Source organism: Ambystoma mexicanum, chromosome 8, assembly GCF_040938575.1.
Source record: "Ambystoma mexicanum isolate Mex_15411 chromosome 8, UKY_AmexF1_1, whole genome shotgun sequence".
Lineage (NCBI taxonomy): Eukaryota > Metazoa > Chordata > Amphibia > Caudata > Ambystomatidae > Ambystoma > Ambystoma mexicanum.
The window spans coordinates 1,244,069,390-1,244,086,803 of NC_090929.1; the positions used below are offsets into that span (position 1 = coordinate 1,244,069,390).

The 17,414-nt window shown below is 46.5% G+C and overlaps 1 protein-coding gene across 1 annotated transcript in view; it reads left to right on the top strand.

Moving 5' to 3' along the window:
* The window catches only part of MYOF (myoferlin), a 1,388,224-nt gene that overhangs the window by 336,448 nt on the left and 1,034,362 nt on the right, over positions 1 to 17,414 (top strand). The window contains exon 5 of the mRNA XM_069611360.1: positions 337 to 430. Coding sequence (XP_069467461.1) covers positions 337 to 430 — 94 coding nt within the window. The remainder of the gene's footprint in view (positions 1 to 336; positions 431 to 17,414) is intronic.

Genomic DNA, 17,414 nt, shown 5'->3' on the forward strand with positions numbered 1-17,414 from the left:
TATATAAATGCAAAATAACAATAACAATAACACGGGTGTCTTGAGGACCTTCAGTGGAATCTTTGTGGGCCCTGGCGTTTGTAGTCATGGCTGAGTGAGCTCATTGTGTGTCCCGCTTCCTCTTTAAATCGTGTTCTCTGCGACTTGGTTTGCTTAGAAATCCTGACATGCAGGTTACTCTTTTTATTGATGCTTTATGAATTAAATAATATATACTGCAGTGCTTTCCCTCAACTATTGAATACTCTTTGGAAATACTTTTCTTGTCATTGTACTTCTGAATAATAGCTGTCTATACCTTTCCTTTCCCCTAACTATATGTGTTTGTTGACACAGGCAACAATTGATATTGTGATATCCTACGAGCCCCCAGCTGGCACTGGAGGCAACCCAAGTGATCCCGGTGGAATGAACCCTCAAGGCACAACAGGTGAGTTTTCTTCCAGATAGTATTCGATTCTGTGATACCGTTATTTTCCTCTGGCTTTCAGAACCAGTGTGTTTTGAACGTGACGCTTGTGGAGGGTTGTTTTTTGTTTGAATATTGTGCTTTGCTTTGTGAGACTTTAAAAAAACACATTTTAGCACTCTTGTCTGGGGGTGCCTGTACAGTAGGGAGTCGTACTGCCTCCAGTGATGTTTGTGGGGAATCCTTGGCCATAAAGGTAACAATGTGAGTGCGTCATCCTTACCGAACCATAGAGATTATTGAAGCAGGCAATAAAGGGAGATATGAAAGGAGAGAGTGTAGCATAGCCATGGCTGGTGAGCAGATTCTGTGAGCAGTGGGTAGTCGAAGGTTTGAGGTGGTATTCAAATTACTTTCCTAGGCAAAATGCCTCCAAACTGGAAGCCAATCCGAGAGAGAAGAGTGGAAGGTTCTGCCAAACCGCCGATTTCACCCTGTCATGTTGGGTGACTTCTGTTTATGAGAGGAAAATCCTTTGTCCTGCCACGATGTCCAAGCTTCTGTTAAATCAGGGCATGGAAATGGGTCATTTCACCAGTTTCCATAGCACTAGACCAAAGCCAGGGTATTGAAGTTTTGAGCCCCCTGGCCAGTAGCATACGCTTACGATCGGTGTGTGCGAGGTCCTAGGATGCCCCACAATAGCTGGGGATTGGGGTGCTTGGGGACCCAGTCTAGGACAATGATGATGCACTTATGCATTCAGATTTTTGGCTAAAACCTGCAATCCAGAAACGTTTGCAGTGGAAATCATTGCCTTTACCAGTCTGGAGTAGGTGCTAGTGAGGAAACGGCAGACCCCATTCTGAAGGGATGGCACTTGAGAGCAAGAACTGCCTCGGAACCAGTCCAAATGGGCATGCCATTTTGTGTGGAGGGTGGGGGGGGGGGGTTCTCCATTGCTAAGAGAGTGGGATCTCCTACTCTACCAAAGGGAAAAGAAAACCTTCCTAGACATGCCACATGAAGGAACATTACTTTAAATCCTTGAATGCTGTGTAGATTCAACACCTTTTGACTGCATACTGCTTATTATGCCCACTTTTGGATGCTATTGCAAGGCGGCTTGCAAATGGGCCATTGAGTGAATTTGTTTAGTTGTGAAACCTTCTTATTCTTGTAATTCGTGTCTTAGGTTGTGTGGAAGTAGGAGCATTATACAAGTGCCTCTGAAACCATGTGAGTCTTAAGTCAAAATGTCCTTGATTCAGATTTTCTTTCCAAGCATTAACTTTCAACAGAGTTGGTAGCACACACAAATGTCTCCAAGTATATTGTTGTACAGCCTTCAACGAGTCTCCTGATCCTCACTGTTTTTAATTTCACAGCCAAACGCCCTCCCCCCATGTCCTCCTTCCCCCCGTCTTTCTACAACCATATAGCCTGTACTATTAAAGCAAACATCTCACAGTTGTGATTGTTGTTGGCACTGTTGCGTAGATCAAATGATGATAAAATTACAGTCGGAATTATAATGTTCATTTGTGGGATTGCAATTGAGATGTTGGATATGTTAAGCGATCTATCCAGGTTGAATAATACGCTTATAGGTTTGCCTCAACCCTAGGTTTTTCTTTCATTAAATGCCCCACAGTGTGGATTCTAGCACACCTCCAACTGCCTTATGAATGGCAATGTACGTGTTTCAGGTCCCTCTAAACTAAGGTCTGCAACCTGCGGCTCTCCATATATATGGTACTACTCCCTTGATCCATCAACATAGACTATGCTAGCTAAGGTTGTGGGGTTTCTAGTCCAAAACAACTGGGAAGCTATGGGCTGCAGGGCCCTGCTCCAAAGATTGAATTGTTTATGAACTGCAACCACAAGTGCATTGCAATACTATTAGTAGTTCCATAAATGCATCCTACCACAGCTTTTTTTTTTCTTCGAATGGTTTTACCTTCCCTCATTCTGAGAGCTGCGTAACCTTGGGGAACTTTGATCTTGTATGCACCTTTTAGAACTTTGTTGGATCATTAAAGAAGACTACAGATGGCAACTTGAAAGACTTTTTCCCTTTGCACTTTTTCTTAGACTTAGCTTGTTAAGGGTCAGGATAGGATTTTGGACACAGGATGGGCAACTGCTTATTTTTTTGGACATTCTGTCACTGACATTTAGTTTCGTTGAGGCAGGGAAATCCCTCATAGTATTAGGGTGAGATGGGACTTTCTCCAACCTTTCTTTTACTTTAATAAAAGTTTATAACAACCATCACAATGTCTCAGTGTCTGAGTATTACTCCTGATTCATTACATGTCATACTACCCAACATTTCCCGAAACGACTCCCCAGGGTCGTCAAGGTATACCAAGATGTCATCTGTGAATAGCATGAATTTAAATTCAGCCTCACCACACTTGATCCCTTTTTAATATTGGGGTTGCTTCTAATAGCTACCGCCAGGGTTTCTATCGCTAAGGCATAAAGTAACGGACACAGCGGGCATCCCTGCTTTGTGCTGAGGATAGCAGGAAAGAATGGATAAAAATGTAATTAATCTGGACGTTAGCTGTCTGGGAACTATACATTGATGCGACCCACATCTTAAAGTTCTGACCATGGCCATATCTCTTGAGGATCACCCCCAGAAACGGCCACTCCACACGATCAAATGCTTTCTCTGAATCCGAGACCAAGCAAGCGTCGGCCCCCTTGTTCTTGTGCCTAATGGAATAAATCATGGGTCATCTTAATATTAATACCTACCTGATAACTGTGAATAAGGGAAGGAAGAACTGTCAAGCCTGTTCCCTAGGATTTTGGAAATAGTTTCATGTCAGTGTTTAGGAGAGAGATGGGTCTATAGAACGAGCACAATGAGGCATCATTCCCCTACTTCAGAATGACCACTATGATATCTCCCAACATAGATCTGGGGAGGATTTCATTAAACACTCTTGCCATAGTCTGCGTGTGGAGCGAACAAAGGTTTGAAAAAACTGAACCCTGAAACAGTCTTCCCCTTGGGATTTGCCGCTTTTCATATTCATAAGTCGTCACTACTTCCACCTCTGTAATGTGGGAATCAAGAAGTGACAGTCTCTGGTGGTAGTCTAGGTATAGCCAACCTTTCCAACCTTGTTAATTTGGCTTCCATCCCTACATATTCTGAGTGTAGGTCCTGCTAATACCGCCTGAACTCTACCCCAACACTGTAATTATCCCACACCACCTGGGCAGCCGAGTTGAGGACTGAACTAACCATTTTCAATTTCCTCTGCTCCCTCAATCTCCAAGCCAAAATCCTATCTGCCATTTCCCCACTTCTCATATTTTTGGTTTTGTTTAGAAATGTCAACTTCCTTTCAGTTTCATTTATCAAAACAGCCTTGAGCTCTGCTTTGTATATCTTGAACATCTTTTAGGAGGTGGGGTTAATATAGTTTTTACCAGGTCCTCCCTTCGGAGACCATCGATCTTGCCCCTCAAAACCGCTTCCTTCCTCTGTCGTTCCTGTTTCTTCTGTGATCCTATACTAATTAGTTGTCCCCGAATTGTAGCTAAAAGCTCTTCCCAGAGAGTTGAGGTTGAAACCACCCCATTGTCATTGAACTGGAAATATTGCTTGATACTGACTAACAACCCCTGGCCCACTCCCTGTCCTTAAGTAGGAAATAATTACAAACACACCCCCCTCTCCTTCCTCAACCACTCCACTCTGCCACCTTCACAAACCCCAAATCGTGATTAGAACAGAGAACAGTAGAGTCGACATCCTGCACATAAACTGAGGTGTCAACCAAAATAAGATCCATCCTGGAATATGTGTTAAGTCAGAAGGAGGAGGCAGACCAATGTATTTCATTTTGCCCTTCTTTAATTAAATAATAAGAAAACATACCTTAGTATCCCTAACATGTGGGGTTCCCTACCTAACCAAACTAACTAAGGTGCTAAATGCTGCTGCAGTGAAGCCCAAAAGTAAATGGTCTGTCCTATGTTCAACTCTAAGCTATTCTGGCTCTACCACCATGCATAAACAAAGTCAGGAGAATAATTCCTTTCTCCTAGACGTTCTTCCTTGGTTTTAAGATTTAATTCCCAGATATTGTTGAGCAATATCTTTAAAAGTAACTGATGTAGTTCTTGTACAGGGCATTTCCCAGTGTCTTTCCCCTACACGTTTTCAGGTTAGGCCTCTCCTCTTTAGCCTTGTGAGCATTGGGAATCATGGGCAAAAGTCTCTTTTTAGTGTCTCTGAAAATCCTTTTCTTCCTTGTTCTACTAGGATGAATGACTCCCTCTTGGTATCCTTCTTATTCTTGATGTTATTCTCTTTCTTCACTTCTTGGTGTGTTAGATAATGAGTATCATATTTTCCTCCCTCTGACTCACTGTCTTTTATGTGGCCTTTACTTACTGGGATGAATAGGATGAGTCCCAGAGTATTCTTTACTCTTAACTTCTGACCAAGTACTGTAACTTCCTCTAGGGTCTCTGCTGTCCCGTGTTACTTTCTTTCACAGGGTTTGGTGTCACCAGGCATCTTCTCAGGAGCAGAACTTCCCATGGCTTCCAAACCACGTGCTTTCTAATTCTATTTGCATCTAGCTTTCTCCGTGGTTTCCAGGCTTCAATGGTCTTGGTGTAGTTGTCGGACCCTCTGGTCCACCCCTCCAGTGTCACGCCACCTCTGTCTCTCGTCTGCTTCTTCTTGGGGGTTTCCTTCCGCTCTGCTTGGCAACCTAGATCTCCTTTGAGGTCTCTGGCCAGCAGCACCTTCTTCTTTCATCCTCACTGAGGTTTGGTTGTTCCCACAGCCAGGCCATGACTTGGCTGGTTGAAGCTCCGGGGCTCCTTTCCTGTCTGACTCTGAGGAGTTCTTCCTCTGTTTTGATCACAGGTTGCTGGGTCCTCCCCAGCAGCAGGTTGTAGTCTCTACTTTCTGTCTGATGCATGTTCTGCATCCTCAGTTCGCTATTCTTCATCACAGTATTGGGAGTAATCTTTATTGCTCTTCCACCAGTCTTCATAGTACTCGTGAAGGGTTGATTTTCAAGAGGAATCTTGACTGCTTTATGACAATAGCACCCAGTGGTCTGACTTGGTAGGCTTGTCATAGTGCTAGGGGAAGGGGCGTTAGGAAGTTCCTATGGAACGGGAGTCCCTGTCCCAAGGGGCTGGGGGGATTTCTCCCTGCGAGGTCCCAGTTAGCTGCACCCCAGGGGGATTATTGCATAGTGGGCTCACCTCCCTAGCCACGCAACTGAAGGCTTCACTTTGGGGAAAAGTGACCGAATCCTGTGATTCCTCACAAATAAGAATTGTGTACCGCTGAATAAAGGGGAGGGTCTCCACATCCACCGGGTTGTCATGCATCTTCGACTCCTAATTACAGATCTGTCTCCAAACCATTGTGACTCCTCCCCTTTCTGGCCCTGAAGAATCTGGATGTTGATCATTTGTTTCCCATCCTACACAGGATCCAGAAGAACCATGTTAAAATCACCCCCTCTAAACGTGGCTCCCTGCGCAAACTGTTTAATCTTCTGACCTACTTCTCCCCAGAAGTGTATCTGAGCACTATTGGGGACAATCTACCGAACCAACCGTAATCTTGTAACCCTGATGGCTCCCTCTCAAAAAATTGTACCTACCTTCTGGGTCACGTAACGTCTTCTTGACTGATAATCTACATCGTTCCCCACAACAATAGCAATGCCCTTCAGCTCAAATCAGAAACTCAAATCTTAGGTTCAGGCTCAATCTATGGCATACAAAAGACGTTTAAGCTCAACAAGGCATTATCGCCAAACATGAAAACCACTGTTGCTTCTGCCATCTTGTAGGGCAAAGAGAAACACTACAACATTTGATAGCTGAGTGCCCGAATCTAATAGACAAACGTTTCTTTTATTTCAAACGACAATTTAATCAATTGCAAATCATGACCTCTGAATTATGGAAATACATCTTTTGCTCTAAGATAACTGCAGTGAGAATAGCTACTGTCTATGAACTCGCTTGAATTAAACAACCTTAAGCAGCCTTAAAGTATAACAAAGTCCCTCAAATGTTTCTATTTTGGTGGAACTAATGCATACAAGAACATGAATTTGTATAATATGCTACTCAAATTTGTAAATAACAGCCTTGAAGGCAAATTCAATTTGTTACCCCATGATGCCAGTTATAAATAATCACCATTGTATCTTTTTATCAACTGTTTTATAACACATGATGGTAATAACTTTATTACTTGTTCAATGTTTTAGATGTATACAGTATTAATGTTTTGCATGTTTTCGAGTTTTAGATTTTTGTATGGATTATATTAACTTGTATGGTTTTTTTCATTGTATTGCAAAGTATTGTGAATTCTTAAATGACTATCAAAATATTGCAAATGATTTCAGAAAAAAAGAAAGTTAAACAAAAATGCTGAAATGTAACCTCAATAATTAATTGAAATGTTTAAAAACAGCCAAGTCAATAAATAAAAAAAATAGCATCTCCTTTCTTTTGAGCTCGCCCTGAGGCATAGTACACCTTCTCAATGCCCTTACCCTGTGATGTGGGTTCTACACATCTGACCCAATGGGTTTCCTGAAGACGAGATCCAGATGAAACCTCTGGATTTTCATCGACCTATTGGCCAGAGAATTCAACCCCTGAAACTTCAAAGTGGCCATCATAAAGGCAATATTTGAGCTGGCCATGTTCTGGTGGCTCAGAAAATGCCCCTATTACCGCACCCTCCCGACTGTACCATTTCCCCCATCCACCTGTGCAACCACCCATAATCCTCTCCAAAATAGCAGTGTTCCCTGAAAAATAATTCACAAATAAAAAAAGCCAACAAAACCTTCCAAAGTATAAATGCCCCCCCAAAAGGCACCAAGCTCAGACCAACCAACTTACCACCAACCAAGCTAAGCCCCCACACCCTCACCTTTACAATCCTACTAGTGCCACATTTCAAAACTCCGAACAAAATAAAAAATGTAAAAAGGCACAATCCTAGTTTCACCACATCCGGGTCACACTACCATAACACCTCGCCTCTGTGCCAACACCACTTATCCCCATCCCGCCGATCATTTAAACACACCCCTAACCCCTTAGAAACCCTCCTCGTTCTCCATATAACTCATCCAGGCTCTTCCAGGGCCCTTACAGCCAGATTGTCATGTGATAATCGTCACGCTGCCCGGGGTTGTCCAGGTGTTTTTCGACCAGCACTGTGCCCCATGCCCATATGATATATTTTATTTGTATTGCATTCATATACAAGTGTTTCAGAGCGCGATGGGGCAAAGGAGGGGATCACTGGGAGTCAATGAAGAGATTTCAGGGCTGGAGAGATATGATCCCAGGGCTTGAGGCCAAGGACAAGTCTTGTAGTCCTGTTCTGGATGAGTTGCAGAGGGGGGAGAGTAGAAGCAGGCAAATTTAGAAAGAGGCTTTTGCAGTAGTCCAACCTAGAGAGAACCAGAGCTCTAGAGATGGTAAGCTTCTGGGGGAAGGAGAGGAGAGGAAGAATACCTCTGTAGAGGTGCAGTTGGTAGTTTGACTTCTTAGAGACGTCAGATGTGAGGAGAAAAGGGGAGTGTGGAGTCGAAGATAACCCCAAGGTTCTTGGCCACACAGGTGGGCGCAGGAAGAGGGCCAAGGGAGGCCAGCCAGAGAGTGACAGGAAAGGAGGGTGCAGGTGTGCCGATGAGTATAATCTCATTTTACTGTCATTAAGGCAGAGATCATTGGTGGCACACCACACCTGGATAAACAGTCATAGCTGAGCGAAGAGGAGGCAGAGGCAAGTCAGAAAATGAGCCGAGTGTCATCTGCATAGTACTGAAAGTTGGAGCAGAGAGCGACAATGCGGTGGCCAAGGGGTGCCAGGTTTTTGTTGAACAGCCAGGGAGAGAGGTTAGACCCCTGGGGAACACTACAGGTAGAGAGTGAGATGGAGGAAAGGGTGAACCCAAGTTGGACCTGCGTAGGTCGATCAGAGAGGAAAGAGGTCAGCCAGGCCAGGGCCTGATCAGTGATACCCTGGTTATCACAGACGATTGAGCAGGATGACATGTTTGACAGTGTCAAAGTTAGAAGAGAGGTTGAGTAGGATCAGGACAGAAGGGATGTTAGAGGCCAGGTTGGAGAGCAGGTCTTCACAGATGTTCAGGGGAGCAGTGTCTGTGTTTCTGGCAGGTCTAAAGCCAGACTGATGGACAGGGAGACAACCAACAGAATCCGTGTGAAGAATAAGCTGGGAGATGGCCATCTTTTCCAGGAGTTTGCCCAGGAAAGGAGTGATGGAGATCGGGCGATAGCCAGGCATGAGGGCCAGCTCTGTGTTTCTTGAGAAGAGGGTGCACAAGAGAGTGCTTCAGAGGGGAGGGGAAGGCACCAGAGGCAAACGAGAGGCTGCAGAAGTTGGCCAGAGCAGGAGCAAGGGTGTCAATGTGGTTCTTGGTGGTTTTAGACTAACAGGGAAGAACCTGTTTTGACGAGACGCTCATAGATCAGACTAGTCTAGAAACCTTGTCAGGGGAGAAGAGATAAAGGAAGAGAAAGAGGGTGGGAGGGGTGGCGGCTGCAGTAGGGCCAGAGTTAGCAGATGGAGAAGGGGGAAGAGGAGGAGAGGACGAGAAGGTGGACATGATGCAGTAAGTTTTTGATATTAAGAGAGGTAAGAGCTGTGCAAAGGGCCTGGGAGATGACAGGAGAGGTGGAGACTGGAGCAGTGTTGGCCAGCTCCTTGCAGAGTTTGGCCGAGTTGTTAGATGCCGCAGAGATGCGGGCTTCGATGTGGGCTCTCTTCTTAGTTACGACATGGAGCCCGGTATTGCCTTTGGAGCAGGCGGCAGGCCAGTTTGTCAGAAGATGTACAAGAAGCCTGCCATTTCCTCTCATCCACCCTACACTTGCGTTTACCGGTAGCTAGGTTGGAGTCGTACCAAGAGTTGCACTTGGCTTTGGGCTTCAAGCGGATCCTCATGACAGGGGCAAGAACATTCAGAGTATCAGAGATAGAAGAGTAGAGCATGGAAAGGGCTGTGTCAGGATGCGGGTCAGTCAGAGGGGGAGAGCGAAAAAGGCAGCGAAAGCCTCAACTGACACACATTTCATGGGTCGGATGACCGAGAAGGTAGGTGCAGTATTGGAGTTGGGTTGGCCTGAGGGGTAGAGAGGGAGAAATCTGAGGAAAGGAGGGAGTGATCACTTCAGGAGAGAGGAGTGGTCAGAGGGATGGGGATAGAGAGGGGGAGGTCAGAGCTCCATCTTCACTTCACTTCCTTTCCAGCAGCTGCTCACCCAAGAAATCGATCACTCCTTGAAGGGGGAGTCAAAGATAGTCCTCTTGGCTCAATGATGATCCCTGTTCTCAGTCCCCATGTTCTGCCAATCACTATGTGCGACACCACTTCTCCATAGGACGTAAGGCCGATGCTTCCTTTTGAACTTCCCTCCTAGCTCTACCTAGAAGAGATGGAAAGCCCTTCTTGTGGGGGAACAGGTTAGCTCAAAGGCTATCTTTGTACGAGAGGTGAGAGGAACTCGTTCACGGGCGGTCATCTTTTCCACGCCCCCTGGTAGCCTGCTAGCACAGCTTTCAAGCATGCTACTAACTTACTGCAAGTGGAGCTGACATATTGAACCATTGATCAGGACTAGATTGTGTTTGCATTCTAATACTTCGTAGTGATTAACAGACACCTGTATGTTAATAAAATGTTAAATTAACTCCTTGACAATGTAATAAAGTATTTTTTTTAATTAATTTTAATGCAGTTGATGGCTATTGCTCGATGACTTTACGAACAGATCTATTTTTCAACCTAGTCAGAGCCAGCAATCTCTTACACAACCGGGGCTGCACATCGTTGGCCCCTAGTTAGTCCTGCCTCATTGGTTGCTCTTGTTAAGCTGTTTGAAAGGTTCACGGACCAAACTCATTTAGGGACACTTGGAAGATTAGAGTAACTTTTTTTAATACCTAGGTAGTATACATGAAAAGGGAATTGTCGTGTGTAAATGTCATGGTGTAAAGAGTTGCTGAGAAAGATGGACAATTCTATTAGATTTCATAAATGTATTTCACCTGTTTTAGGTATGAAACCTTACTTGGAGAGTTTCCAGGCTGTCCCTTTCCCTCCTCTGCCAATTTGAGAATATTTTTCTTGCTGTACAATGTTCTCCATAAGAGAGCGGGGATGCCGGTTTACAGTGGCAATGTGAGATAGTCAAGTGGGACCTGCATGCAAGAGGCCAGTATTAGGCCTGCAGGGTTGCAGGTTGTTTTGCGTTGAGACCTAATTCCATGTTCCATGACTGTCTCCCCTCTTGGATCTCTCTTGCTTACTTGCACTACCCACGCAATTCCTCCATAAATGGCTTCCACAGGGCCAGCCGTTGGCACATCAACACTAATCGAGCCACGAAAAAGTGCTCCTTTTTTAGCCCTAGCGCACACTGCCACATTAGTGGCTAACCAGACCCAAAGTCCTGAGTCTTCCTTGGGCTCTTCCGTATGGATAACATGTTCCCAAGTGTCATATATTGTAGCTGAGCTGGAACAAAATATTCATGTGATATAAACATTTTCACAAACTCTGACGTTCTGATACATATTTAGTGCACAAATGGAACTTAAATAGGTAGGCATATGTTGGGCTTGTATAGTACAGACATTTCAGTGAAATGAGGCCTGTTTTACATATGAATTGTTTTTATCTAATGTTCATAAATAAATGAATAAGCAATCCTTTGCTCTATTCTGTGCAGCCTGGACTTGTAGCCAGGTTATCATTCGTTTATGGCGCATGAGAGAACACAAACTATCGGTTCTGGTCTGGGATCCAGTGGCTGATTTTTTTTTTTTAATGCAAATAGCCCTGATGTTCCCGTAAATAATCCATGTTCTGGGCCGGTCCCCAAGTTATTAGATGTATTGGCATCCGGCCAAAGTGCTGTATTCTAGGAGATCTCGGAGGAAAATGCCTTCAGTCTTGTGAAGTGAAGGTAGTGGACTATGTTCCATATTTCTTCAGAATGTGTAAACATATTCTCTGGAAACATGTTGATGAGCTCTGGGCATATGTTTTTAAAGCCAGTGGAATATAAAGCATAAACAATCCAGAAGTTATATTAAAGTTATATTAAAGAGAGCTTCTGGGAGCAGTTCAGAAACTGCTGTCCAGGATCATCAAGGAATGCTGTCCGGTGGAGAGTTGAGCTGAGGAACCAAACTGGATATCTGTTGCCATTCTGGTTTATGGAGCAGGGAGAGGCTAGTTTTTGCTCCTTTTCTGACCTGGCGTTTTGCAGCACTAAAAATTGAATTGTTATTGCAGAGGCTCAAAAGGCTTCTCCTTTTGGCTTTTTGAGGGAACTACAATTTTTTTTTTATTGAAGTGTATATGTAAGCACCAAGCACTTAACCACAGCAGCTCAACCCATTGAACTATTTTATTCAGATTTGGCTTATGTTTCCATGATGTTTAATCTACCTGACACCACATTTCTTTTAAGGCTTTTGTTATTTCCATTAGTGACCTTCAGCTTCAGGAGGTCCACGTTCAACTCTCTACTCTTACAGATGACTGGTGTGAGCATGACAGATCGGTTTTTACCAGTTTTGATAACACATTGAGAAAGGGAAGAGGCATTAAAGACAAGGTATATCGTAAGAGACCATTCAATTAAGTGGTCATTAATATGCAGGAGGAATTTTAGTGAGCAACATTTAGCATTCAAATTGCCTTAAAGAAGCTTTTCACTATAGAAGGTGTTCCGAATAAAGCTTTACATCGACGACTGATACATTATAAGTAGGGTTAAATAGGAGTGTTTTCATTTATATCCTTTACTACATTGAATGTGTTCGGTGTAATCACAATGATTTGTATTACCTTTTTATTCCAATAAAAAGAAATGAACTTGAGGGTTCTTCATGGAGAATCTTTTCATGAACGTCCATGGATGTGCTTTAATTGTATCTAGGGGGAATCGTTGTATAGTGCAGTTTGTTTTACAGTATATTGTGAATGTTTCAATAAGGAATGGTTTGGCAGGTGGTTTAACAGTAGTCCCTCTATATGTAATGAGATTAGGAAATCAGTGCAGTGTAGATGGGTGAAGATTGCTAGCCCACAGCAGGTGCTTATTGGCCACTCTCCTTGATACTCGTGACAGTTATCTGCTTTTCTCTACCTCTATTCCTACCACAATCCCAACTTGGGAAGGGTGCGTGGGGGGTTTTAGCTCACTCCCTTTGGGGTGGAGGAAAGGCTCTGGTTGTAGAGGGGTCAAAAATGACAAGTGTCTCTGCCAAACTTATAGACGGAAGATCAGCAAACAGGAAATGGGGGGCTTCAAACAGGCACTCATCAAACCCACTGATTTTGCATCTGCTCCCCCCCACTCTTGCACTAATGGCCCCCCTCCACTCTTTTTCTTACAGAGCCTGGCTGGGGGAGACGATCAAAAGTGGCAGAATGGTGTGATACAAGAGCACTTGCATTACATTCTTGATTTGTTCCCTTTAGGAAATTAAAGATGGATTTTCCTGATGTAAGGAAGGCATGGTATCAAACAGTAAGACGGACACAAGTGATTACAGTTCAAGGGTGTTTATTGAACTTCAATTGGTTTGAAAACCCCTATCTAATCCTAAATCCAAAGCTGGGAGCAAGGTATGACCATCTAATAACACAGTCGGGGTGGGAGGCGTGGCTAACCGCCATGTAGAGAGGACGCGACTTCGGTGAGCTCCGCTAGATTTGCCACTTATAAGCTGTTTCCTACGGCTCTGATACATTAAACAGACCCTGCAAAGCACCACGATTGCTGCGGACGCCAGCGTGAAGCTCCAGGACTCTCCACACACGAGGGTGTAAGCCCGAAAGACTTGTTTTGCTGCCCGCGAATAACTGTTCGGCAAGAAGCCAAGATGGCGGCCCTCACGCACTGCGCCCGGGGAGCCCAGCGCCAGCCCACAAGACCGCAAAACTACAAACCTGCACAATCGCTCGTGAGAGGAAGTGGAAGAACGATTCCGAGACACTCGAGGGGCCGTGGACAATAAGAGGAAACCACCGGCCCGGCTGCGGGGAGCCGCGGACACCAGACCGGATCTGCCAGAAGAGGTGAGAGCAGAGCAGAGGGGCTCCATCGGGGGGGCTGCGCACGGAGCTCAGTGCAGACGGACCGCTGCCCCGCCCCACTCCCGGTGAGCGGAGGACACCACCTGCCCTGCTGGGACCACACCGTGAGCGCCGCCTGCGCACCCCAATACCCCAATGAACTTGGAGAAAAGCGGGGGCACATGAGGGCTGGCCGGAGACCTTATAACACAAACCACAACAGACCCGACAGGATCGCTAGCTGTGGGATGGGTCGCCCTTCTGGAAGGGTCCCTGGCCCCCCTCCCTGCTGGAGGCCCCGGGCAAATCTACAGTCCACTCGTGGAGTGGGGGTGGTGAGCAGCGGGGGTTGCGGCTCCTTCAATCTGAACACGTAGAGCTGCCGAGCACTGGCCTGGGGTCCTCTGTATGAGCCTCCCACCAAGTCACGCGCCGGCAATCAAGCGGGACCTTGCAATCTAGCCCCCGCTGCATTAAGCGGACTCCGGCGGCAGACAACGCACAACATAGGCCTCCACACCTCGAAGCCGCGAACCACATCCGAGGCCACAAGTAAAGCACACATCGCCGAAACTGCCCTCAGCGCCCGTAGCCCACAGACCGCGCCGGAACCAGGGGAATATCTCGCCTGGACAAATCGACGGGGAAGGGGGCTAGGTCCAAGCAGCGCCAGACCACCATAGACGCTTTCATGGCCAACGGACTCCCCAACCCTGAAGCATCAGACACGGCATCTGTCGAGATGGAAACTGGCCCCACTGTAGCGGTGGCCGAACCCAGCAATACCCAACTCCTGGAAGCCATTAAGTCATTCCAAGCAACAATGGTGAACAAAATCGATGCCGTGGCCACAGACTTGGGCCTCCTACGCCAGGATGTCCGATCCTTGGCTGGTAAAACCGAAGCGCTAGAGACCCAGGTACGCGAAAATACGGAAGCAAAAACCCAACTCCTACATGACGTGGATGGCCTCCAGCAGAGAGTCAAGAACTTGGAGGACAGAATGGAAGAGGCAGAAGGGAGGGCTCGCCGCAACAACATCCGGCTTCTCGGCCTGCCGGAGGGCCCTGAAGGCCCGGACCCCACCAACTACGTGGAGAACCTCCTGCTGCAGGAGATCGGCACGGAAAAGCTGTCGCAGGGCTTCTCCATAGAGAAGGCTCATAGGCCACTTGCTAAGAAACCACAATCAGGCGGTCCACCTAGGCCTATGATAGCGAAAGTACTGAACTACAGGGACCGAGAGGTCATTTTGGCGTATTCACAATCAGGTAGCCAGATCAAGAGGAACTCTGCCAAGATTGCGATTTATCCCGATTACACCTTCCAAGTAAAAATGAACAGAGCTCAGTTCATACATACGAAGGCCAGATTGAAAGCAGCAGGATTGCGATACATGCTTCTTTACCCCTCAAGACTAAAGGTGATACACAACAGGGCCCTCCTGTTTGACACCCCGGAACAGGCACGGGACTGGATGGATGGACAGCAACTACCTGACATCGAAGACAAAAGGCGGAAGCCGCATTGAACCGCCTTCCAAAAAACTGCAGGAGAACATTTTTTAATACAACTGCGGATCAGCAGAAGGACCTAGCCTAACGAGCGGCTGATATGATCCTACTATACGGAACGCCGAAGCAAGAGCTCCCCTAACCCCCAGGAGTTTCCATTTCAGGGTGCGTTTACCCTTCCGTAGGGCACCGGAAGACCATGCCTGGTCCTAAGGAGCGGAAACTGGACAGTCCTAACGAGGGTCACCTCCCTGGACCAGTTCTACGTTTGGGAAGTTTGTTAAAAGGGAGGGAGAAATGGAGAGTTAGCACCCACGTTGGGAAACTTGATAAAAAACACTGAGACCTCAGGATAACTTCACGACAGATACATCATTAACAGGACCTCGACCGAGGAGGAGCAACCGACACCACAACGCCTATGGCTGAAAGAATTAAAGTTATGACGTGGAACGTCAGAGGCATGAACAGCTTTGTGAAACAACGCCGGATACATGCATATTTGCGACGAAGCAAGGTTGGAATTGCTATGCTCCAGGAGACACACCTAACGAAGGAAAAACTGAAGGCGCTAGCCAAGACATGGCGAGGGACCCTGATCGGATCCTCCTACTCTTCTTATGCAAGAGGGGTCCTGATATGGATCGACCCGACCATCCCATTCAGAGTAATGAGCACCAAGACGGACGACGAGGGCAGGATGGCACTTGAGCAAGGTACCATGGAAGGAAAGGAACTATGCCTGGTAGCACTTATGCCCCTAATCATGATGCCACCGCTTTATTCCACTCCCTGTTTTCTCGACTGAGCCCTTATGTAAACTGCTGTATGATTTGGGGGGGAGACCACAATTGCACCCTAGATCCCCTCAAAGACAGGTCTGATACCAAGCACTCCTGCCCATCCCCCCCAGCCAACATATTGTCTAAATGAATAAGCCAGTTGTCACTATGTGATTTGTGGAGGGAACAGGGCCCTGAGCAAAGAGAATACTCCTTCTCCCCACCACACAACGTCCACAATAGGCTGGACTATATTCTAGTCAGTCTGGGGCAGCAAGCCACGTTTTGCGACGCACATCATTTGCCAAGGGTGCTGTCAGACCACTCCTCCATGTTCGCCTCCTGGAAGGTATACCCGCCCAGACCCCCAATTCCCACGTGGAAACTTGGGGCCGAAGCCCTGCTCGATGCAGCCTTTCGGCCCCAATTCCCATGTGGAAACTTGGGGCCGAAGCCCTGCTCGGTGCAGCCTTTCGAGAACACATAAGACGGTACCGATGAATACTGGCAAAACAACCTGGACAGTGTAGAATGTGTCAGTACCGCGTGGGAGGCAAATAAGGTAATCCTGAGGGGAGAGATGATAGCTGGGGTGGGGGGCGCCCAGAGGACCATCACGAATTCCCTGGTGGGCGCGGAAAAAGAGTTGGGGGAGCTGGAGAGCAGGACAGATTCGACTCCAGATCATCTACAGGAAATAACCAAACTGCAACAAACCTGCCTGTCGCACTGGGAAACCTTGGGGAAACTAAGTTATGCTAAGCACACCGAAAGAACGCACACGCTGGGAGATAAACCCGGTAAAATCTTAGCTTGGCTTTACAAGAGGGAAACTCCTAGGACTCCCGTTTGCCACATACTCAGACCTGATGGCATTACAGCGCACACCCAGGCAGAGATCAACTCGGTCTTCTCTGAGTTCTATCGTGACCTATACTCCAAGCCCTGCCCCCCACTGACACCGAGATTGAGGATGTCCTGGATAGCATAGAGCTACCAGAAATAGATTCACAAATGGCTGAAGCCCTAGACGACCCTATCACCCCTGACGAGGTGAAAGCAATAATTGGATCCTTACCATCTGGGAAAGCGCCGTGCATGGATGGCCAACCTGGGGAATTCTATAAGTCATATGAGGAGACCCTTCCCCACTGCTAGCGCAAGTATAGAACAAGGCTTACGAACGTGGTATCCTCCCTGACTCCATGAGAGAAGCCATAATAATCCCCTTGCTGAAGCCTGGAAAAGATGGGACGGACTGTGGGTCATATAGACCACTATCTATGTTAAATGTAGATAACAAAATACTGACTGTACTCCTTGCAAATAGATTGCGTAGAGTGATCCCACTGCTAATTCACCAGGACCAAACTGGCTACGTGCCTGGGTGCTCTATAACCGAAAACTTGCGCAGGTTACACCACATCATATACAACTCTGAGCGAGGGCCTCAGAAATATGCTGTGGCGTCACTAGACGCCACCAAGGCCTTTGATTCGGTGAGATGGGAATGGTTGTATACCACCATGGTTAGGATGGGGATCGGACCCGCCTT